Consider the following 24712-nt stretch of genomic DNA (forward strand, 5'->3'; position numbering starts at 1 on the left):
CGGAGTTAGGCGAGCTTTGTTATCCCATCCGCCAATGGTAGGGAAGGGGGTGGATAAGGCGTGAAAAAATTTTGTGAAGAAAAATTAAAACAGAAAGGTCTACGTCGAAAGGACATCCCTTCATAGTCATGAAAACAACGGAATTGGGACACATAAGCTTCGCCTTAAGTATATGAAGCGATAGCTTATTATATTTATGCACATATATGTGGGACAGGTAATTCTCGAATTTAATTCATCGATTTCTACATACCATTTCTGGCGCAGTGGTGCAGCGGTTAAGCCGTGGGCCACTGCCTGTGCCGTCGTATTCATGAACTTCCAATCAGGCGGTGCGAGCAGATTAGCTTTGCATTAGAGTAGTACGCCATAGCCGCACCCGAACACTCCGGATGCATGCTGTCGCATTCACAACACGTGACTAGTCCTGAGTTCACTCCGTAATTTCTTTCCGGAGCCATCAGCTACAGCATCTCTTTCTCTCTTCTTTCTTTCATTCCCACCTTGTTGTCTTTACTCTTGGCGTGGTTGAGGTGTCATCTGACTAGTGAGACAGTTACTGCGTCATTTCGTTTCCTGTATTAACTATCTGAGCGCAACAACAAACAGCAGTAACTGTACATACGCAGTGTTCTGCGCTATTTATGACGAGAAGTGTTCTTTGACGTAGGACGCTCTTTTGGGGGCAGTGTTAAGCCGCTGTTATCGACCAATACATGGCATAGCTCAGAGGCGCTCTGTACGAAACAAGAAACATACGCATACGGCATACCCGCAGACTCAGGACGAGACGCTACTAATTACATGCACACGGCAACTCGGGCACTAGGAATCAAGAAAATTCTCGAACTAGCAGAGAGCTCAGTTAAGAGCGGACCACTGGTCATATTCTGTCAACGGAAACAATCAGCTAGTCATTACGTCAGATCGCTCTTCTCTCTTAGACTGTAAACTTAGAAAAGGTTCTAATACATTCGTACAGTGGGCGGCGGCTCGGCGGGCTGCGTTCTGGCCAACCGGCTGTCAGCTGATCCCTCTGCCAGCGTTCTGCTGTTGGAAGCCGGCGGACTTGAAGACGCCGCCACCGATGTCCCTATTTACGCTCTTCTCCACTTCCACGGTCCCTATGACTGGAACTACGCCAGCGAGCCGCAAGAGCACAGTTGCCTGGCTCTCAAGGAACAGGTACTTTGAGCAATATTCTATCTGTTTTGCTGTCGCTGGGAGACCGATGGTGCTTGAACCTGTCGTTTCTTTTCATAGCTTTGCTGTTAACCCCTCACGCATCTTGGATTGCAGCAGTCGTAAGTGCGAAGCCAGTGGTAACACCTGCGGTGGTACTCAATATTTTGGCGTAGGTTTGCTCAGCCTAGCACCTCAGGTTTTAATCCAGGCCGGAGCAGCTGCATGTTTATGGACGCGATGTACAAAAAAAAAAACCTCGTGTACTCAGCAATTTCAATGCACAGTTCAAGAATCTTACATAGGCGAAGTTAAATCGAAGCCCTCCCCTGCAGCGCCCTTCGTTGCCCACGTGCAGATGGTGGATGTTAAATGCAGCATACCACCTTCCTTCCATCTGCAGCCTCTGTTGTTTACCGTTTGGATGAGAAGAGGTTATCCTTCTTGCAGAGTTTTATGGCCTTAATCCTAGTGGAAGGACTTGACTCTAGCCACAGCGGCTGAACTGTATGGAGGCGAGGCAGAATGCAGGAAGTGATTGGTGCTGGTACTGCAGTTTCAGAGCTGTACATTTTGTTTTCTTAATTAAAGCACACTGTGCTGTAAACAAAAAGAGGGCCGCACAGCCTGATATAGAAATATGAATTTCCACACTTCTAAACCCTCTAGCGTCGAAGTCGCGCGGCCGAGCTGCATTATCTGGCACTTGGAAAGCCTTGGGCATGCTAGGCGCTAGAGGTTTGTCGCCTTCTTCTCTCGAGCTCCCTGCTATCTTGCGCGTCCCAGCATGTCCAGGTAAACCTTCCCTGCGTGCGGCGACCTCTTTTCAGTGACATATTTGGGGGAGGTGGTGGGTAGCATCCCCAATATGATGACTTCAAAGACACCACTGACGCCATTCTCAGAGCGTGAACACCCGTCCACAAGGCTCCGCCTGCGAGGATTACAACGGAGTTCGGCCAAATGACAACACCTTTAAGGGTCGCGATTTCCACCACTGGCAGCCAGACAACTCAGCAATCCGGGAATGCCCTGCCGTTTGTCCTTCAAGCACCTCGGTCGCAGCCATCGTTTCACAGTGGCAGGTTCAAGGACGTCGACGTCTGGTTGGCCAGCTTTGACCGTGTGTTAAGCTTCAGTGAGTGCGACGGCCAGCGTGAATTGCGGACCGTCTACTTCACACTGCAGTACTCGGCAAGACGTGGTTTCAGAACTACGAAATTTCCTTCACCAACTAGGAGGTTTTTCGCTGAGAGCTGTTAGCGACATTCAGTACCAGATCGAGAAAGGAGAAGGCCAAAATTTTCTGGCACTCAAGGTCGCAGCAACCGGACGAGACCGTCGCCATATTCATCGATAACATGACGCGACTCTTCAATCGGGCTGACCCTGGTATGTCCGAGGCCAAGAAGGTGCAGGGGTGATGGAAACAAATGTGAACAGAGCGGAGTCTCGGCGCTCCACTGTTCGCATTTCTTTTCACCATGCCTTTACTTCGTTGGAAGGAAAGACGCTAAGAGTCATCCGTGACGCATTACAGAACGACTCTAAAGTACTTTTTTTACCACGCAGGGATAAGCGCGATGAAAAGAAATTCGGAGAGCGGAGCGCGTAGGCGCCCCGTTGTTCGCGTTTCTTTCCATCTCTTTAGTGCCCCACTTGTTTGCAGTTGTTTGCAGGACTTGTCCGTGACCTTCCAAGAACGGTGGCCGATTTTACCAGGGAGGCAGCGAGTATGGAGCTTTCTCTGCAGAAACAGTGTGCGCACTACGGTCTTCAGGCTAGTGCAGCAGCCACTCGCCAATGCACGCTTACGTCACTGCCCCCTGAGGAGCTTCGATAGCTTGTGAGGAGACTTTAGCGCAAAGAACGGGACGAACTTCGCTCTGAAGCTCCGCAGGTAGTCCTCGCTGCCGTAACGGAAGAAGTCCGTGAAGAAATCCCGAGAGTTGTCCAGCGTCCATCAATTCTACAGCCGGCACCCCACGTGATGACCTACAGCAATGCACTATATACGAAGTCCTGGGCCAGTGACGCGAGCCTTTTCCCTCATGCTCCTCTATCTTCTCTACGGTACCCATTCGCACCTGTACCCTCCGTGCCACAATAGTCCAGGCCCACCATGAGCAAAGCGCACGGGCGGCGTACGCCAAACAGTTTGCCGCCCTTTTACCCCTACGGGGAGCCCAGCCACATCCTCCGCAACTGCCCTACCGCTGAACGGGATTAAAGGGGTTTTCACCCGACGAACCTCGACTGCGCAACTGTGAACGACCATCGACCTCGCAGCGACGCTACTTCTCTTTGCCCATCCACCCATTGCCTTCCTGAAAAGTTCAGAGGCACGTCCCAACATCAGGAAAACTGAAAACTGCGTCCTCCAGGGGTAGGGCCGCGGCTACTGAACAGGGGCAGGAGCCTCCACCTGCCGATTCGCCATAACTCTCTAACCGATGACGACCTCTACGACGCGCTGTTACCGACTGGTTTCCGCCGAAATTCTGCTAGCCGCCGACAACCACGACGTTACCGCACTCGTGGATAGCGGCGTTGATTTTTCGCTAATAAGACGTCGGTTAGCCACGGCCTTCAGAAAGGTTCTGACCCCTTGGTCTGGACCGCAGATCCGCACAGCCAGTTACCATGCGGCGACTGCGATTGGCATCTGCACTTCGCGAATACAGGTCCGCGATGTTACTTACCCTATTGTTTCGCTGTCCTACCTGAGTGTTCCAAAGACCTGACACTTGGTTTTAATTTCTTTCGGGAGTATGATGCTGTCCTCAACGTTTACGGGCTAATCGTGTCGTTTTACACCCAACGCCCTGCTGACGACGACACCAAGCCATGCAGGACTAAGATGCGCGTCTGTGGCGACTGCGTATTGTTGCCGTCAAGAGGCACCGCTCAACCCTACATGTCGCTGTTCCTGGGCCGATAAGTATGTGTAGCTCGCGGAATTATTAAACTAAACAATAGGTGGACCGAATTTTTGGCGACAAATTTTGGTTATGAGCATCAGTGTTTGCCATGCACAACAATTATTGCGTATTTAGAAGTGAGCAAATGCGCGGTACAGCACGAGCTGTCTGAAACACCGACTACAGTGGAGGCAGCGAGCAATTCAATACAAAACGACTTAAAGCCTAATCTCCCTACTAAAGAGAAACGCTGCCTAGAGAGCATTACGGAATCTTTCCGCGAATGGTTTGCCCCTACCTCCAAGGTTAGGCAGGCACCGCTAGCAAAGCGCCGCATTATTGTTAACGAAAGCCAGCGACAGTTACGTCAGCCACCTTATCGGATATCTTCAAAGGAGCATGATGCCTTTGCCAAAAAGTTATAGCCGTGCTCCAGGACGAGGGGATAGAGCCGTCGACAAGACCGTAGGCGTCGCTTGTTGTTCTAGTGGCAAAGAAAAGATTGAACCTTGCCGCTCTCTGTTGATTACAGACGTCTGATCAAGGCCGCCTCTTTATCATATATGCCACGCAGTGATGACTCCCTGGACCAGCTGCGCCACGCCACATACATCCAACGCAACATTTACGCCGCGGATCGGCAAATCGGGGTGGCCGAACGCGAGCAGAAGACAGCTTTTATTACCCCAGACCGTTTGTACGAATTTTGTGTGCTCCCTTTCGGCCTGTGCCCGGCTCCTTTAACCTTCCAACCAATTGCAGACGCCGTCCTTACTGATCTGAAATGGCAGTCCTGCCTCGTATACCTGGATGACGTTGACATCTTCTCCGATACGTTCGAAGAGCGCCTGAGGCGCCTGCGTGCTGTGTTCGGAGCAATTCATCCTGCCGCTCTTTTCCTCAAGATTGCAAAGTGTCACTACGCTTTCCAAGAGTTCAAGTTTCTGGGCTACATCGTGAGCGCTAAGGAAATAAGTCTACACTACGACAAGAAAGCCGCCGTCACTACTTTTTCCCGTGCCATTCGACAAGCGAAGTGTGCGCCGCTTTCTCAGTCTCTGCGCCTATTATCGGCGTATTGTGCCCAACTTCTCCCTGGCAGCTCAGTCCTTAACCCGCCTAACGAAAGATGCAGAACCATTCTTTTAGGGCCAGGAGCAACAACAGGCCTTCGAAGACCTAGGAACTCGTCTACAAAGTACACCCTTGCTTGGACAATTCGGGGAGTGAGCCGACACTCAACTGCGCACAGACGCCAGCCCCATCAGTCTCCGTGCGGTCCTTGTGAAGTTTCAGGATGGCCTAGAATGAGTAATCGCATACACAAGCCGCACCTTGTAACGATCCGAGGTTATATATCCCACCATCGAAAAATGGCGCCTAGCGGTGAGATGGGAAGCGACAAAATTTCGCCCCCATATGTATGGCCGCCTGTTCCGAGTCGTCAGTGACCACCACTCGCTGTGGTGGCTGGCGAACCTCAAAGATCCATCGGAACGGCTTGCACGCTGGACTCTTCACCGGCAAGAATTATATATATCACCATCGTCTATATGTCCGGAAGGAAGCACAGTGATGCTGATTGTATGTCTCATGATCCTTTCCAGGACAAGTGAGCCGACCCCGAAGATGATTCTATTTTTCTTGGTGCCATCTCCATGTCGGTTCTCAGTCAACACCTAAAAGACAAAATTGAACTACGGTCCCTCATTCAGCATCTGGACGGAAGCGCTGTCTCTCCCACGAGCGCTTTTGCGCGGACTGTCGTCGTTGCTTTTAGGAGATGGCGTTCAATCTATATATAGCTAGAGTCCTACGGCTAGAGTCCTACGAAAGCTGTCTACGTGTTCGTCGCACCTACAGATTTTCGTCTTCTCACGTGGACTGACGTCATTATGTTTGTGCGATGGCGTTTTGTATAAGAAAAACAGAAAAACTACTACCCGATAGACGCTGTCTATCTGCTCGTCGCGCCAGCGGCCTTGCGCGACGAAGTCCTGCAGGCGTGCCATGATGACCCATTTTTTGGTCACCTGGGTTTTTCCCGAACATGGCACGGATATTTCAAAAGTACTGCTCGTCCAGGGTTGCTGCAGTTGTGAAGCGTTATGTCGGAACTTGCCGCGAGTGCCAACGCCGCAAGATGCCACCGAATAAGCCAGCCGGAATACTGCAGCCTACTGATCCGCCACAGGTCCCGTTCCACCAAGTTAGCATGGGCTTTGCCTATTTCCGGAGCCCTCGCTGGGTAAACGCTACATTGTGGTCACCACCGACTATCTTAGCCGGTACTGTCTGGCTCTTAGTCGTGGTACCGCTGCTGAAATTTCAGCCTTATTTTTCCTAAAACATTGTGCTTCGTCACGGTGCACCCGCCATAGTTCTAACTGACAGAGGAACTGCCTTCACCTCGGCTCTTGCACAGGAGGTTATGTGCCTTAGCAGCACAAGTCAATGCAAAACAACCACTTACAACCCTCACACAAGTGGACTCAAAGTACGACTCAGCAAGAAGATCGCCTACATGATTTCTATGTATGCTAACGCGGACCACCGGAACGGGGAACAAATGCTCCCTTACGTCACCTTTGTATATAAAACTAATATACCAGAAACGGCACGCCTCACTCGTTTCGTTTAGTGCATGGTCGCGAAGCAACAACCATGCTGGACGCAATGCTGCTTCCAGCTGGCAGGAACTCCTCGGTTCCATGCGCTGACCAATTGGTTAGTTACACCGGGCCCACCCACATCCTCGCTTGACAGCGCATCCGGCACCAGCAAGCAAACGACGCTCGCCGCTATAACCTCCGCCACCGAGATGTGAGCTACCAGCAGACAAACAAGTCTAGGCATGGAGCCCGATCGCATGCGAGGGTGCTCTGTAAAGCTTCTACGCCGATATATTGACCCATGAAAGGTACTCCGCCAACTAAGTAAAATAAAATACGAAGCTCTCCCCAAGGAACAGTTCGCTCCTCTAGACGGCTGACCTCTGAAGTTGTCGACGTTGCCAAGATGAAGCCGCACCACGCCCGCTAACGCCTCATGCGTGTATGCAACAGGAGCCAGACACTTCCGACATCCCTTCTTGTCCTGCTTAGCATTGCCCGGACTCTGCGGCACTGAGTCGGTGCCCTCGAGAGGGAGGGAGTAATGCCACAGTCTTAATTGCTCTACTGGCACTGTCCCGTTGTCGAACTGTATTATCTATACACTTGGCTAGTCTTCGGCATGGTAGGGGCTAGAGTTTTGCCGTCTTCCTTTCTCGAGCTCCCTGCTGCCTTCGCACCCAAGCACGTCTAGGTAAACCTACCCTGCCTACGTCAACCGTTTGTCGACGAAAATACAGGACATAATAAAGCAGCTACGCACAGGAGACGTGTATGCGCACATACATAGTTGACCTAATCTTAGTGTGTGCAAGGACCGAAACATGCGCGTAAAAGAAGGGAAACCAGAGCAACTGATGTTATTTGTATGTAACTCAGAGGAAGTTCGTTTCTGTGCATAACTTGGACGCCAGTGGAGAGGGATCACGTTGCTTGTCTTAGTACGTGTTCAGACATTTCACGCGCAAAAGCGACAGCAAGAGCAGCCAATGGGCTTTAGATAGCTCAAGTGAACTTTGCTTTCAATCTAAAGTAGGCGCTCAGTGAAAAAAATAATCGGCTGCATGATAAAGAAATCTAGAGGGCAAAAATCCATCATGTGCCCTCCACGACCGCTTGCCGTGTAGCAGAAGACATTTAGTTTCCTAATGTAAAATATATAGTTAAACCAATTAAGGTATTAATCAGACTGTATTTCGGAATTGCACGCCCAGCGCAGTCCGTGGCCCCGCGGCAAGGCTCTGGGAGGCAGCAGCGTCATCAACTTCATGATGTACGTCCGGGGCAACCGACGCGACTACGACGGCTGGGCGCACGAGTACGGTGCCCGAGGCTGGACCTACGACGACGTGCTGCCCCACTTCAAGAACATTGAACACTTCTACATCGACGCCTACAGCAACAATGGTATAATGTTAAGGATGGCACCTCTTCTTTGATGCCCAAAGAATCCATGAGGTTGTAACCATTGTACTGAAATACATGGTTCCAACACAGCGCCGTAGGTACATTAAAAACCTCTCACTGTTGGTGCGCCTCGACATGAAAAAGTCACTGTTTGCAAAATGCCGAACTAGTTTGTTGCTAAGAAACGAGAAGAAAATTTTATAGCTCATTAAAATCGGGCATTTGGCCGATAAAGAAATAGGCATTACAATGCGGAATAGTACAGTATATTCGGTTGAACGTCCTCAAGCTGAACGCTGAACAGAGAAGCTGCGGTTTAGGGCTCCGAATCTATTTATGCCATCAGGGGTTCTTCAACGTGCGCTGACAAAGCACAGCACACGGGCGTTCTTCTTTTTCACTTGTATCGAAATGCGGCGGCGCCCAAAGGAGAACTTCTGTCTTGTGATCTTCGGCTCATCAGCCGGGCACCATATCCCGTAAGCTACTGCGGTGGGTTGTTACTAAGTTCGGCTTTCTGAGGCAAACGAGCTACTACTGCGGCTAGTTGGAAATACATCCTTAGGGGCATTAGTAAGCGCTAGCAAAATCGTCCCCCTCTGTATTTTGCTAGCGCTTACCAATAACCTTAAGGTTTTCTGAGGCACATCCATACCACAGAATAAGCCATTTTCGAAGTACAGACTCAAGAGGCGCACAGTTTCTTCTATCCATTAGTTTATGCAAATTTTCAATGAACCTGCCGGGATAGTTTGTGAACGGTAGAGATGCTCCGACGTCTGACCTCCGACATGAAGCCTGTTGTACGCGAACATACTGCTGTCGATGTATACCTGGGGCACTGGGTGCAACTTCAAGCTTTCCAGCAGCTTTTTTTCCCGTGTCCCCTCTATTGAAATAAACTTTAAATTTAGATAAACACATCACCATGATAACTTATCTCTGTACCTTTACAAATAAGCTAATTACCTTGATAAACAAACTCATTACCTGTGGTAGAGAGGGCACAAAGATAAACTTCTCGATAAAAAACAATGTGAACAAGGGTAGAGGGGGAGCCTCAGTCTGCTTAGCCAGCGCTGCGACAAGAGAAATTGCCTTCGTCTATGCGAAGACAAGAGCGAAATCTTTAACTGTACACAAAAACTCAGTACCTTCAGAAACAAACTCAGTAATACGATAAACAAACTCTGTACCTTGATAAACCTCTTTCGTTCCTCTCTGCGCTATTTATCTTCTTTTTGTTTAATATTAAAATCGCAACGCTCCCAAACAAAGTAGAAAGTTTAGCAAGTGGGAGGTTCCTCTGCTAAAATAATTAGGAGACGGCTTAGCATGCCTAACCGCGGAATATCGTGCAGTAGCTCTAGTTACGGTGGGCACTTAAGGTCCTAGCGTGCTGTGAATGAGAAATGATTATTTGACCTAAAGGCCTCTACACTAAAGGCTTTAACCATAAAAGCATTTGTTCAAAAGCCTTCTATGTTCAGACATTCACCAGGAACACATTTACCATGAAAGCCTTCACCATAAACGTATCTTCCGTGAGACCTTTATCTTAAAGGCGCTTACCCCTGATGGCATTTACCTAGAAGACCTTAACCCAGGGGTATCCTTCACCCAGGTGTTCAGCCAGGCGAAGGCCTGCCAGGTGCACGTACGTGCAGGTTGAGCACAGCCTGGTGCGCAGGTGTACCACGTGCCACAAAGCAGGCTTCAAGTATTTACGTTTGCCTGAAGTCATAAAATGCGCCTAGTAGTCCTACCGCAGCAGAAAAAGCGCTTCACACGAGAATCAAGAATTAGATGACGACAGTACGTATGCTAACATTAAACTGAAATTTTACCTTCGCAAGAAACACTGTAGCGATTATGAGGGTAGCCAGGGCTACATTTTTAGCTAATTACTGTATGCACTGCAGGATTTCATGTATGTATCGGCTCAGCGGGGCCTACACGCAATTAAGTCATGAAATCTTGAAGCTGTAGCAATTACCACGGAAGGTGATCGGCGCGTCAGTGCTTCTTCGCCTGTCTTCTTTTCAAGAGAGAGAACATATACTATATTATGCAAGAGTTTTGTACGTGCGCTGACATGGTCGTTCTTCTCAATCAAGTGTTTTGTGCACATGTGCGCGGAAATGTGCACTTAGGCTCCTTGTGGAAGTAAAAGTTCAAACCATGTTTAGTGTGTGCCCGGTTCTGTTTTGGTCCCTTGTAAACGGCTATATATTATCCGAAAGAGTCAAAACTGTCAAACGAGCGAGCCGCAGGCGTTTGTGAGATATGTAGGTATCTTCGTAGGTACTTTGAAAATTTCGAAGTTTTTTGAAAGCAACAGGGTTCCGCTCAGGAATACTAGGCCCTATTTTCTAGATATTGTTACGGGGATGTTACGGCGGTAAGTCTATATTGGCGGCTGCTCTGAGATGACCAGCACTCAGCTCAGAACCGAGCGCCCAGCTACCAACTGTCAACGTCGTCGTCGTTCAGCGCACCGCCACTTCTTCGTTCATGATTCGTCCACTTGTAACACTATCCCCCTCGGCTGAAGGCAACGTCCCGGTGCGTGTTAGGCGTGCGATGTCGATGGTGGGCGATAGGGCTTGAGGCGAGCTACATGAACGACTTTGGACTTCAGTGGAGCGGACGTCGACTTTGGATGCAGCGGCGTGATTTCATACGTTACGTCGGTCACTGCCCGTAATACTCGATAAGGACCTGTGTAGCGCGGCAGAAGTTTTTCACATAACCCCATACGACGGGATGGGAGCCACAGCAAGACGAGAGATCCGGCAGGGTATCGCACATCACGGTGCAGGCCATCGTAGCGGTGTTTTTGAGCCTCTTGGGGAGGCGGAGAGCTTGTGTCGAGCAACCTGGCGGGCGGCGTCTGCTCGGGCGATAGCGTCACGCGCATATGTAGTGACAGGGCCAGCTGTGGGCAGCAGAGTGTCTAAGGGCAGAAGGGGTCTCGTCCAAAGAGAAGATAGAAGGGCGAGTAACCAGCGGTATCATGGCGCGAAGAGTTGTAGGCGAAGGTGACAAAAGGCAAGCTTATGTCCCAGTCCCGGTGGTCGTCGGATACGTACATGGCGAGCATATCTGTCAGCGTGCGGTTGAGACGCTCCGTAAGGCCGTTCGTCTGAGGATGATAAGCAGTGGTGAACTTGTGACGAACGGAGCACGAACGAAGGATTTCGTCAACAACTCGGGAAAGGAAGCAGCGGCCACGGTCGGTAAGGAGCTGACGGGGAGCGCCATGGTGTAATATGACGTCGTGCAGAAGGAAGTCAGCGACGTCAGTGGCGCAGCTGGTTGGAATGGCGCGAGTGATCACGTACCGCGTGGCATAATCGGTGGCGACGGCAATCCACTTGTTCCCCGTGGAGGACTCCGGGAAGGGCCCAAGTAAATCTAGCCCATCACGAGAAAACGGGTCGGTCGGGATGGGGATCGGCTGCAGGTGTCCAGACGGCAGGACAGCGGGCTTCTTTCGGCGCTGACAGACGTCGCAAGCGGCGACGTAGCGTTGGACGGAGCGGTACAGACCAGGCCAGAAGAAACGCCGGCGCACGCGGTCGTACGTACGGAAGACACCAAGATAACCAGCCGTAGGTGCGTCATGCAGTTGTTCGAGGATAGTGGACCGTAGGTGGCGGGGAACAACGAGCAAGTGCTCAGCGCCATCAGGTCGCATGTTGCGGCGGTACAGCGTGTTCCCGTCCAGCAAAAACCGGGCCAGAGAAGTGTCGCGGCGGTCGGTGCTGAGGCGGTCGATGAGAGAGGTGAGGGTGGGATCCAAGCGCTGTTCGTCGGCAATGTGGGAGAAGTCGGAGATGGAGAGGACACAGGCATCCGACTCACAGTCTGTAGAAGGAGGATCGACGGGATAGCGGGACAGGCAGTCTGCATCTTGATGGAGGCGACCGGACTTGTGGACCACGGAAAAGGTGTATTCTTGCAATCGCAATGCCCACCGGCCAAGACGGCCAGTAGGGTCCTTGAGAGATGAGAGCCAACACAAGGCGTGGTGGTCGGTTATAACAGTGAATGGGCGGCCGAACAAGTATGTGCGGAATTTTCCAATGGCCCAAACAAGAGCCAGGCACTCGCGTTCTGTGATGGAGTAATTCTTCTCGGCGGAAGAAAGAAGACGGCTGGCGTACGGAATCACGCAGTGCTGGCCGCATTGTCGCTGAGCAAGGATGGCGCCAATTCCGTGACCACTGGCATTGGTGCGAAGTTCAGTCGGGGCAGACGGGTTGAAATGGGCCAATACAGGAGGGTTGGTGAGGACGGCGATAAGGCTGGAGAATGCAGTAGCCTGCTCTGGGCCCCAGGAAAAAGGAACGCCTTTCTGCAACAGATTGGTGAGAGGGCGAGCGACGGCTGCGATGTTCGGGACGAACCGGCGAAAGTAGGAACAGAGACCGATGAAGCTGCGGACATCACTGGGCGAGCGGGGACAGGGAAAAGCACTGACGGCACGAACTTTATAAGGGTCAGGTTGTATGCCACTCGCATTCACCAAATGGCCGAGGACTTTGAGTTCGCGGCGGCCGAAAGTACATTTTTTTTAGTTGAGTTGAATACCTGCGCGGCGGAAAAGTGCCAAGATGGACGAAAGGCGAAGCAGGTGGGTTTCAAAAGTGGGCGAGAAAACAATTACATCATCTAAGTAACAAAGGCAGGTCGTCCACTTGAAGTCCCGGAGTAACAAGTCCATCATCCGTTCAAATGTGGCAGGGGCGTTACAAAGGCCGAAGGGCATGACCTTAAAATAGTAAAGGCCATCAGGGGTGACGAAAGCTGTTTTCTCGCGGTCTCTTGCGTCAACAGAGATTTGCCAATACCCGCTACGAAGGTCGATGGAAGAAAAGTAGCGGGCGCCATCGAAACAGTCCAGGGCATCATCTATGCGCGGAAGGGGATAGACGTCTTTCTTCGTGACCTTGTTGAAATGACGATAGTCGACGCAAAACCGCCAAGTTTGGTCTTTCTTTTTTACGAGCACGACAGGAGATGCCCAAGGGCTGTTTGAAGGCTCGATGATATCGTTGGCCAACATCTTGTCCACCTCCCGCTGGATGATCTGGCGCTCTGGTAGCGACACACGATAAGGCCTCCGGTGTATAGGTCTGGCATCGCCGGTGTCAATGCGATGAGTCACTACCGATGTTTCACCCAGAGGAGCAGAAGCGAAGTCAAAAATGTCGGAGTAGGACACCAAAAGGTTGTGAAGATCCTGTGCATGCTCGGGGCTCAGGTCAGAAGCAATCATCGCAGAAATGGATTGCGGAACGTTGGCCGGGATGTCGGCCGCTTGAGAGACAGTAGAAGGCGGTCCAGGTGAGAGAGCAGTGACGGTACAGTCGGTGAGAGAAGACAAAGTAGCAAGCGATATGCCTGCAGGAAGAACTTGTGGTGACAAGCTGAAGTTGAGGACAGGAAGGGAGGTGCTATTCTTGGTGACGGTCACGATGAGGTGCGGAAGAACAACATTGCGGGAGAGAACGACATCGGCGAGTGGACAGGCAAGATAATCCCCATCAGGAACCGCAGGAAATGGGGACATAGGCAGATAAACGGCAGAGTCGGGGGGCAGGCGAGCGTACTCGGTGGAGCGAAGGCGGGGCGTGGAGCTTGAGGGTGTGTCGGCTGAGCTGAGAGGCAGGTCCAATCGTAGAAGGCCGCTGGAGCAGTCGATAAGGGCAGAGTGAGCGGTTAGAAAGTCTAGACCAAGGATCACATTGTGAGGGCAGTGTTCGAGGACGGTGAACAAAACTGGGATGTGACGATCGGCAAGAGTGACGCGGGCAGTGCACAGGCCAGTGACGGCAGCAGTGCTGCCATCGGCAACGCGAACGGTGGGCGAAGCGGCAGGGGTCTGAACTTTTTTGAGGCGACGGCAAAAGGATGAGCTAAGAACCGAGACTTGGGCACCAGTGTCAATGAGGGCAGAAACAGGAACACCGTCCACAAAAACGTCGAGCAGATTACAGGGCGAAGGCTGGGTCAGTAGAGGATTTTCAGGTCGGGGCACCAATGCAGCATCACCTCCGGGAGCTGCACTGGCTAGTTTCCCGCGAAGCGGCCTGCAGAGGACGGTGAGTAACTGCGGTGCGGAAGAGCTGATCGGGAACGGTGGGCTGTCGGGGAGGGAGAGCGGCTGGTTCTACGAAGAGGCGGTGTGGACTCGGCGCTGGGTGGGTCATTCCGAGGCGTGAAGCGACGGGGTCCATAGTCATAACGGCGGTCGACGTAGGGCAAAGGTCGGGGAGGTGCGGACCAACGGCTGCGGCAGTGGCGGGAGATGTGGCCTACGCGCGAGCACGTAAAGCAGATCGGCCGGTCGTCAGGGGTACGCCACTCATCCGGATTGCGATACCTTGTGTAACTTGGGACGAAGGTGTTGCGGGCCGTAGCAGTAGCGACCACGGGAGAGATGGGGCTCGCACTCCGAGGTTCGACGGGACGATGGCTGGAGGGCATGCCCAAGTTGGCGACCTCCTGGCGGACGACAGCTTGAATAAGGGATATTGTGGCCAGTGTGTTGTCCGACAAGGGCGCGTTGGGCGTAACAGGAGCCAGCGCCTCCAGTTCACGGCGCACGATGCGAGTCACGTTGTCGGGGTTGGAAGGCTGCCTTAGTGTCGGCAGATCCTCGCACGTGGAACTGGCGGCTGTGTTAGGCAGGCGGTCGAAGCGGTGTGCAATGCGCCGGTGCTTGGCCTGCTCGAAGCGTCGACACACCTGCAATATTTTTATTTTGCCGATTACGTTAATTTAGTGTGCAATTGCGAAATACGCACCTTAATTCAAAACGATCTTCTTGACTGAATATATCCGAACTTGATAGCGGTTTATAAGCAATGCCCGGGTCAAACTTACTTGGGGCTCTCATGAGCGTTTCGGTTGGGGACAAGTAGCCATGGCAACCTAATATTGTAATATTGTGAAGTTGGCATGAGGTTCTAAGTATTTTTGTAGCTCGCAAGCTTTAATTTGTATCATCGGTTACAGCGCATTTGCTTTGTGCCTGCACCAACTCTGTATTTATGATATGCCCACCTTCAATATTGTCCCGTAGTGGTGACGGCCGTCGAAGCAGCGATGAAGACGGACGAAAGGGTCTTCTAAAAGGACTGTTTATTGGGCTGACTTGCACCCAAAATGGACTGAATCACTCGACGGCGGCGAAGCGACAAGCGTGCTCGGCGGTCGTCGAACAGAATGCCGGCCGCTGTCGGCCGTGCTCAATTTAAAGCTGATAGCGAACTTTCGAGATAAAGAGCGCAAAGTTACTAGAACATTCCGTAACAACGTAGAATCAGCTCTGCCTGGCTGCGATCAATCGAGATAAATCTAGTCGCGTCTTGCGTAGTTAACAAAGCGATAAAGTGATGTGGCAGCAGATTTGAAAAACGAACACACTGCAAATATTCGCGGCATTACTCCCCTCTCAAACAAGCATCGACCCGATGCATTAAAACAAATAATTCGAATAGTAAGGAAAAAAAACACGGATCTTGCGAAAATAGAGCATGGAAATGCAGCGGCCTTTAGCGCGCATAATACGGCTTCAGACGGACTACATGGACAACTTCTGATCGTACGCGGCGTCGCTGGGATGCAGTCATTGCGTCAGGGATGACTTCATAATCCAGTTCACCCAGCCGGCGAAGAACCTTGTAGGGGCCGTAATAGCGGCGCAAAAGCTTTTCACTCAATCCACGGCGGCGAATGGGCGTACACACCCAGACTCTGTATCCTGGCTTGTATTCCGCATTGCGTCTTCGTAGGTTCTAGCGTCTGGCGTCGGACCGCTGCTGATCTTTGATCCGTAATCGGGCAAGCCTTCGAGCTTCTGCGCGTTGAAGGTAGGCGGCAACGTCGACGTTTTATTCTTCTGTAACGTTGGGCAGCATGGCGTCCAGCGTGGTCGTGGCCTCCCTGCCACGGACGACACTAAAAGGCGTCATCTGGGTGGTCTCCTGCACTGCGGTGTCGTAGGCGAAGACGACGTAAGGCAGGATGACATCCCAGGTATTGTGTTCGGCATCGACATACATAGCGAGCATATCGGCGATGGTTTTGTTCAGGCGCTCGGTCAGTCCGTTGGTCTGCAGATTATATGCAGTTGTCCTCCGGTGGCTGGTTTGGCTGTAGCGCAGGATGGGATGCGTTAGTTCCGCCGTGAATACTGTTCCTCTGTCCGTGATGAGCACATCGGGGGCACCGTGTCGAAGAAGAATGCACTCCACGAAAAATTTGGCGACTTCTGCTGCTGTTCCGTTCGGTAGTGCTTTCGCCTCGGCGTAGCGGATCAGGTAGTCGGTCGCTATGATGATCTACTTATTTTTGAGATGTTGACGTCGGAAAAGGACCAAGCAAGTCCATGCCAATCTGCTGAAAGGGCCCTGAGGGAGGTTCAATGGGGTTCAGAAATCCTGCTGGTAGTGTGGGAGGAGTCTTTCGTCGCTGACAATCTCGACAGGTTTTCACATAGTGTGCGACATCGGCAGACAGTCGGGGCTAGTAATACTTGTCTTGAATGTGGCGGAGGGTGCGATCAAACCCGAGATGTCCAGCTGTCGGCTCGTCGTGTGAAGCCTGTAGAACTTCTTCGCGGAGACAAGTAGGTACAACAAGGAGGTAGGCTGTTTTGTTCGCTGTAAAGTTCTTCTTCACAAGGACCTCATTCTGCACACAGAAGGAAGACAGTCCTTGCTTGAATGAAGCGGGGGGTGAAGAAACCTTGCCTTCCAGGTACTCGATGAGGCCTTTTAGGTCGGGTTCCGAGCGTTGCTGCTGAGCAAAAGAGCTGGGGCTGATGGGTCCCAGGAAGGCGTCCTCATCGTCGTCCGGCGGCGGTGCATCTTCAGGGGCTCGTGAGAGGCAATCGGCGTCATAGTGCTTGCGTCCGGACTAGTAAACGACGGTGACGTCAAACTCCTGGAGACGCAGACTCCATCGAGCGAGTCGGCCAGAGGGGACCTTCAAATTGGCAAGCCAGCAGAGCGCGTGGTGGTCGCTGACCACCTTGAACGGCCGTCCGTAGAGGTAGGGGCGGAATTTTGACGTAGCCCAGATAATGGCAAGGCACTCCTTCTCAGTTGTCGAATAGTTAGCCTCGGCCTTGGAAAGGGAACGGCTAGCGTATGCGATGACTTTCTCCAGCCTGTCGCTTTTTGAACGAGAACGGCGCCTAGTCCCACGCTGCTTGCGTCGGTATGAACTTCAGTATCGGCGTTTTCATAAAAATGCGCAAGAATCGGTGGGGACTGTAATCGACGCTGAAGTTCCTTGAAGGCTTCTGCTTGCGGCACTTCCCATTTAAACGGCACGTCTGCCTTCGTCAGTTGGGTCAGGGGCTCGGCGATGCGCGAAAAGTTTTTCACAAATCGTCGGTAGTATGCGCACAGCCCGAGAAATCTGCGCACTGCTTTCTTATCGCCCGGCAGTGGAAACTGTTCAATAGCAGCTGTTTTCTGCGGGTCTGGGCGTACTCCTTCCTTGCTAACGATGTGGCCTAGAAACAGCAGCTCTTCGTAAGCAAAGTGACATTTCTCTGCTTTCAAGGTTAGGCCAGACGACCTGATTGCGTCTAGTACTGTTCGAAGTCTTTTGAGGTGCTCTTCAAAGTTCGAGGCGAAGACAACGACGTCATCTAAATATACCAGACAAATCTGCCACATCAGGCCTGCCAGCACTGTATCCATTACTCGCTGAAACGTCGCTGGTGCGGAACAGAGACCAAATGGCATCACCTTGAACTCAAACAGCCCATCCGGAGTGATGAATGCTGTCTTCTCGCGATCTCTTTCGTCGACCTCAATTTGCCAGTAGCCGCTCTTGAGGTCCATCGATGAGAAATATTTGGCGTTGCAGAGGTGGTCCAGTGTGTCGTTGATGCGGGGGAGGGGGTAGACGTCCTTCTTTGTTATGTTGTTCAAGCGGCGGTAATCCACGCAAAATCGAAGTGAGCCGTCTTTCTTTCTCACTAGAACAACCGGTGCCGCCCATGGGCTGTTTGAAGGCTGGATGACGTCGTCGCGAAGCATTTCTTCGACTTGGTCCCGGATGGCTTGTCGCTCTCGCGGTGACACACGGTAGGGGCTTTGACGGAGAGGTCGGACGTGTTGATCCGTTATAATGCGATGCTTGGCAATTGGCGTCTGTCGCACCTTCGGCGATGTCGAAAAACACTCACTGTAGCTTTGAAGCAGATTGCGGATCTGGTCTTGTCTGTTCCGGTGCAGGGCTGGGTTGATGTCGAAAGTGGGTGAGTTTTCTTGGTCAGGCGAATCTTCTGCGGAGGGGTCGGAGAGGGCGAAGGAGTCTCGTACGTCAGATATTTCGTCGAAGAAAGCAATCGTCGTTCCTCTGTTAATGTGCCGGTATTCTTCGCTGAAGTTAGTCAGCAGTACTTCGGCCTGGCCATTGCGCAAATGTGAGATGCCTCTTGCGATGCTGATTCCTCGGTCTAGGAGCAACTGTATGTTGCCATCGATGATGGCTTCAGCGTTAATGGCTTTCGTGGCGCCTACGGTCAGGATAACGCTTGATCGGGGTGGGACGCCCACTTCTTCCTCCAGGACACTCAGGGCAACGTGATTTTCTTGAGTTTTCATCGAAGCGATGGCTTCGTCCGTCGAAAGCGTGATCAGCTTGGATCGCAGGTCGATGATCGCCTCATGCTCATTAAGGAAATCCATACCCAAGATCACTTCGCGGGAGCATTGCGGTAGCACAACAAAGGTCGCAGGATAGGTATGTCCTTTGACAGTCACTCGCGCTGTGCATCGTCCTGATGGCGTATTGAGGTGGCCCCCTGCGGTGCGAATCTGTGGGCCGTCCCAAGCCGTTGTGACTTTTCTCAGCTGCGCAGCGAATGTTCCATTCATCACCGAGTAATCGGCTCCTGTGTCGACTAGAGCGGTAATTTTCCGGCCGTCGATAGTCGCTTCTAAGTCAGAGGTCCTGGCTCTTGCATTGCACGTCGCTCTTGGCGTCGGGTCACGGCTTCGTCGCGTATGCGAGTCGCGGGTGGGGCGTGTGGTCGAAGCTCTTCTGGGTGGCGGCGTTGTTTTCAAGGCAGCCTGCGTCGTGGTCGGGGTTCTCGTGCGCGGCGTCGGTGCAGCGAGTGCCGGCTCTTCATGCGGCGTTGCAGGTGCAGCGTCTTCATGGGGCGTGGTCGGTGGAGGATCTTCGGCGTTTCGCTCTTGAGCAAACTCACCTCCAGAGGTTGCTGCCTTCAGTTTCCCCTACGGGGGCTGGGAGACCTTCCTCGTACCGCGGCTGTGTTGCTGCGGCGTGGCGACGCAAAGCGCGAGGTTGACGGCGATGGTGAGTGCGAAAAGCGGTTCGGCGTGTACTCTTCTCGACGCAGGTACTCGTCGATTTCCTGCGGACGTTGCCCGAAGCGTGGTCGTGGGGCGTTAACGGCAAATCCTCGAAGACCGATACGTCGGTACGGGCAGTGACGAAGAATATGGCCGGCCTCACCGCAATGGAAGCACAACGGCCGGTTGTCGGAAGTCCTCCAGGCGTCGCATTTCCTGGGGCTTGAGCGTCGGTCATAGGCTGGGCGGGCGGGGGCTGGGAGGCGGCGTTGTGGAACAAGTGGCTCATCTCGGGGAGGACGTGGGGGTTGTGGTTGGGGCTGGGCAGTCCTTACTGCAGCGGCGTAGGTCATGGCCTGCGGTTCTGTGGCCGTCGGGGTGCCAAGTGCCTGTTGCACTTCTTCCCATACCACGTCCATCAGAATCGCTGCTTGTGGCTGTGGGGAGGATGGCACTAATCGGCGTAGCTCCTCTCGGACAATTTCGCGGATAACTTCGCGCAAGCTGTAGCTGGTGGTGGCCGGCGTGTCCGAACGGATTGCACAGGCAGAGGAAGGACGATTGTACTGCCGAGCTCGGACGTCGAGGGTCATCTCAATCGTGCAGGCTTCTTGCATGAATTCCTCGACTGTTTTTGGCGGCTGGCGGACGAGGCTTGCAAAGAGTTGTTCTTTTACGCCGCGCATTAAAAACTGAACTTTCTTTTCCTCGGTCATCCCGGGGTCGGCGCGGCGAAATAGGCGCTTCATCTCCTCGACGTAACTGCGGACGGGCTCATTCGGAAGCTAGTGTGATGACCCCCATAATGCGCAGGTCCACACGGGACGGAGAGGCAAAGAGACACCGTATGGCTCAGTTTAAACAAACAGGTATATTCAATAATTACACATGATTAAGATTATACATCAGAGGCTGGGGCGTCCGAGCTTACGTGCCGACGACTTCATGGGGGCGATGGAGTGGCTCCGGAGTTGGGCTCGAGCGGTTGCTGGCAGAAGCTGCACGCCGTCGGGCTTCGGCGCTGAAGGCCCTCTTGGCGAACGATGTCGTCCTGAGCGTCCCTTCCGTACTGCTTCTCGATTTTTATATCCTCTTCTCCAGACTCCCTAGGGTGAGGACGCCCACGCCGGAGGGGAAGGAGGGGGGCTAGGGCTTTCACTTGGGCGCACAAACATACCACCGCACTTATTGTCTCGCCCCCCCTCACGTGTTGAGTCCGAGGGAAAGAATGTTGTCTTCGAGGTAGCGCATAGCGTCGGCTGTGGTAAGGCGCGCTCTGGCCCGCTGACAGTTCCCTTGTCCTGGAATGTGCTCGGGAGAGCCGCCCCTGGAACCGCCACGCCAATTAGGGGAGGATAAGCCCGTTTCCCCGCGGCGACGGCGGCGGGTCCCTTCGTTCTGGTCGTCACTCAAAGAGCATGGCTGGGTAATTGATGATGCCGCTGTCATCTGGGTCTCCGTCTACGCCGCGCCGTGGAACGCGGAACCTCGTAGCACACACAAGGAATGTACCTCGTAGCACACACAAGGAATGTACCTCGTAGCACACACAAGGAATGTACCTCGTAGCACACAAGGAATGTCACACTCGCTCACCCTCCAGAAGAATGTTCTCCGAACATTTGAGTCCCTGCAGCTCCCCTTGTCTTTCTGAATCGCCTCGCACAGTGCGTCCGACAAAACACTTTTCGCTGCACTCACCACCACTGCACAACACCATATGCCTCCGCTGTCATAACTGGCGTCTCCAGGGGCAGCACTGATCTTCTTTTACAGATAAACATGAAACTCAGCACCCAAGCCTCTCCTTTCTAGTCCAAACTGGACGAAATAAATTTACCACAGTTACAAAGGAGCTCCCACTTCTAGCACGATCACGGCACAGACAAAAATATAGATAACGAAAGGAAGTAGGGCAGGTTCTGCATGCGCTCCGCATGCTCTCCTGTGAAGGTGTTACTTAATGACAGAAAGGTTTAACTACTAACTCCGATAACTTAACACATACGCATATAGCAATGTTATGAGCTGCGGCATTACACAATTCTGACCAGTTCACAACTCCGCTCTGTTTACACCATTAGTCCGACTTAGCTTTCCGATTTCGCAGCGGATATCGGCCTTCATGAGTCATACTAAGTAAGTCTGTGACCCTTTGTCTGCTTTGGGACTCGCGAGGGCTCGTGGCAGGAGCCTCTCCTGGCGTTATCTGCGCGGCAACCTCGCGCGCTTCTTCTTCTAGCAATGCATGAAGTAAATCCGGTGGCATTCTGGCCGTCACCTCTGGCGCCTGCCGAACAAATGCAGGAGAGGGCGTTTCTTGCGAACTATCTGCGCGCTCCGCTTCACTTCTGTCCCCATCAAAATCCGCGCTTTCCCTTTCCTCATTTCGTGAATACTGAACCGGTGCCGACTTGAGGCGATTTGCGTGTATCCTTATCAAGCGCCGGTTCACGTCTCGGACTCTGAAGTTTACCGGAGAAAGCTTCTCGACAACCTCGCACGGTCCTCTCCACTTCGTCTGGAACTTACGAGCTAGCCCAATCTGCCTTTGGCAGTTTTCAATGTACACGCTGTCCCCCACATTAAACGGCGCGTCTCTAGCACTGCGATCGTGCACCTCCTTCCTGCGCTTCGCCGCTTTCTTTAAGGCCTCCTTTGCGATGTCCCTCGCCACTTGCAAGCGCGATTCTAGCTCCACCTTATAGTCGTCCAGTGAAGCGTATGGGACACGACGGGGGCCCTCTGGCACTTCACTAGGCTGGTCCGGGTCTCGGCCGTAGAGAAGAAAGAATGGCGATTCGCCCGTGCTCTCGTGTGCTGCGGAATTGTAGGCAAACATTGCATACGGGAGCCACAAGTCCCAGTCCCGCTGGTCGCGCGAAACAAAATGCGACAGGAACCCGGCCACGGTTTGGTTCAGTCGCTCCACCGCGCCGTTGCAAGCCGGATGGTACGGTGTTGTCTGCTTCTTAGCGATCTTAAGCAGCTCGCAAACTCTCCTCATTAGCTGCGACACGAAGTTCGTTCCCCGATCTGTCAAGAGTTGCCTCGGGGGTCCATGTCGGAGCACGATCTGTTCGACAAATGCTCTTGCAACCGTGTCTGCCTTCTGATCTGGGAGTGCTACCGCTTCCGCGTATTTTGAAAGGTGGTCGACAAATACTAAAATGTACTTGTTTCCGGAAGTGGTCGTGGGCAATGGGCCCATTATGTCCATACCTGTCCGCTCGAAGGGAGCCGAAACCTCAGGGAACGGCTGAATTGGAGCTGGTCTTCGTCCCTTGGGTGTTTTTCTTTCGAGACAGGAATGACACTTCGCACAGTAGTCTCTAACATCCCGTCGCATGCCACTCCAAAAGTACAAACGCTCCACACGCCTGCGTGTCTTCGCTACGCCAAAATGACCGGCGCATGGCGCATCGTGAAACGCGCGAAGAACCCTTTCTGTCCACGACCGAGGTATGACGACTCTCTCCCAAGCGGTTTTCTCTGGTCTCCCTTTCCTGGTTGGCCTCGTGCGCCGACACAGGGTGCCGTCTTTGCCAATGAAATAACCTAGCTGTTCGGGGTGAGACGGTGCGCCCTCTAAGCTTTCGATTATTCGCTTCAGGTCAGGATCTTTGCACTGCTCTGTGCGTAATTCGGCGGGGTCGACTACGGGGACAAACTCATCTATAGCTGCCACGGCAGCTGTGCGGCTGAGTGCATCAGCATTCAGATGTGTCTTTCCTGACTTGTGCTCAACTTCAAAGCAGTATTCCTGCAGGTGTAGATTCCATCTAGCGAGTCGGGAGCTAGGGTCCCTGACACTCATCACCCATTTCAGAGGATGGCAGTCTGTGACTAGCTTGAATTTGCGGCCGTAAAGGTAGCATCTGAAGTGCTTTACTGCCCAGACAACGGCGAGGCACTCCCTTTCCGTAGCTCCGTACTTTTGCTCTGTGGGGCTCAGCTGTCGGCTAGCAAAAGCAACGGGATGTTCTTTGCCCTCGATAACCTGAGATAGCACGGCACCAACTGCGAACTTTGACGCATCTGTGGCCATAACGAAGGGCAAATTAAAATCCGGGTGACGCAACAGCGGTGCACTCATTAGCTTCCTTTTCAGGGCCCCAAAAGCATCCTCCGCGTTTTCGTCCCAGCGAAAGGCGACATTTTTGGCTGTTAAGGCGGTGAGCGGCTTAGCGAGCTTGGCGAACTCCTCTATGTGCCTTCGGTAGTAACCGATCAGGCCGAGAAACTGCCGGACCTGGCGGACGCTAGTCGGGGATGGAAAATCCGAGACACACCTTAGTTTCTCAGGGTCCGGTCGCACGCCGTCAGCTGAAACAACGTGCCCGAGGTATTTCACCTCGTTTTTGAGGAATTGGCACTTAGAGGGCTTCAGCTTGAGACCCGCTCCTCTTAGTCGCACCAAAACCTGCTCAATATCGCGCAAATGGTTCTCAAAACTGTCACTGTATATGATAATGTCATCCATATACACGAAGCACAGCCTCCCCAGAAGACCTGCCAGGATAACATCAGCTGTTCTCTGCCAGACAGCAGGGCTGTTGGCCAGACCCATCGGCATTCTTTTCCATTCATAGTGCCCTGAGGGCGTGTTGAATGCCGTTTTCTCGACATCTGCCGGATCCATTGCTATCTGCCAGAATCCCGCCGCCATGTCCACTACCGTGAAGTACTTGGCAGAGCCCAGCTGAGAAAGCGTCTCCTGTATATTGGGGATGGGGTATGGATCGATGCGAGTTACGGCATTTAGTTTGCGGTAGTCCACTACCAATCGATACGAGCCATCTGGCTTTTCCACCAATAGTGCTGGTGCTCCCCAGGGTGACTTTGAGTGTTCGACAATGCCGCGATCAATCAGGTCCTGCACCTGCCGCTCCATCTCCTCACGTTGGGAGTAAGGAATCCTGTACGCACGCTGGTAAACGGGCGATGAAGTGCCGGTTTCTATCCTGTGCTTTATAACGCCACAGCAGCCCAAATCCAGGTTGGACGCGGCGAATACCTCCGAGTAGTCGTTCAGAAAACCAGCCAGAGCCTCCCTCTCCCTGGATTTTACGTGAGAAAGATCGAACGACACCTTTGGAGCAGCCGAAGGACTAGCATGCTCTACAGTTGCGAGTACCGTATCGGTGGGCTCACGTTTCTCTATCGCAGAGGTGAAGAAAGCCAATGTTTTGTTCTTGGGAAGGCTCAGTGGCTGCTGGCTACAGTTAACCACCCGTAGGGG

The 24712-nt window shown here is 52.7% G+C and overlaps 1 protein-coding gene across 1 annotated transcript in view; it reads left to right on the forward strand.

Annotated features, from left to right (window-relative positions):
• Positions 1 to 24712, forward strand: part of LOC144103980 (L-sorbose 1-dehydrogenase-like) — a 98396-nt gene that overhangs the window by 19858 nt on the left and 53826 nt on the right. Inside the window, exons 3-4 of the mRNA XM_077636729.1 lie at positions 983 to 1185; positions 7930 to 8122. Coding sequence (XP_077492855.1) covers positions 983 to 1185; positions 7930 to 8122 — 396 coding nt within the window. The remainder of the gene's footprint in view (positions 1 to 982; positions 1186 to 7929; positions 8123 to 24712) is intronic.

This window comes from Amblyomma americanum, chromosome 9 (assembly GCF_052857255.1).
Source record: "Amblyomma americanum isolate KBUSLIRL-KWMA chromosome 9, ASM5285725v1, whole genome shotgun sequence".
NCBI classification, from domain to species: domain Eukaryota; kingdom Metazoa; phylum Arthropoda; class Arachnida; order Ixodida; family Ixodidae; genus Amblyomma; species Amblyomma americanum.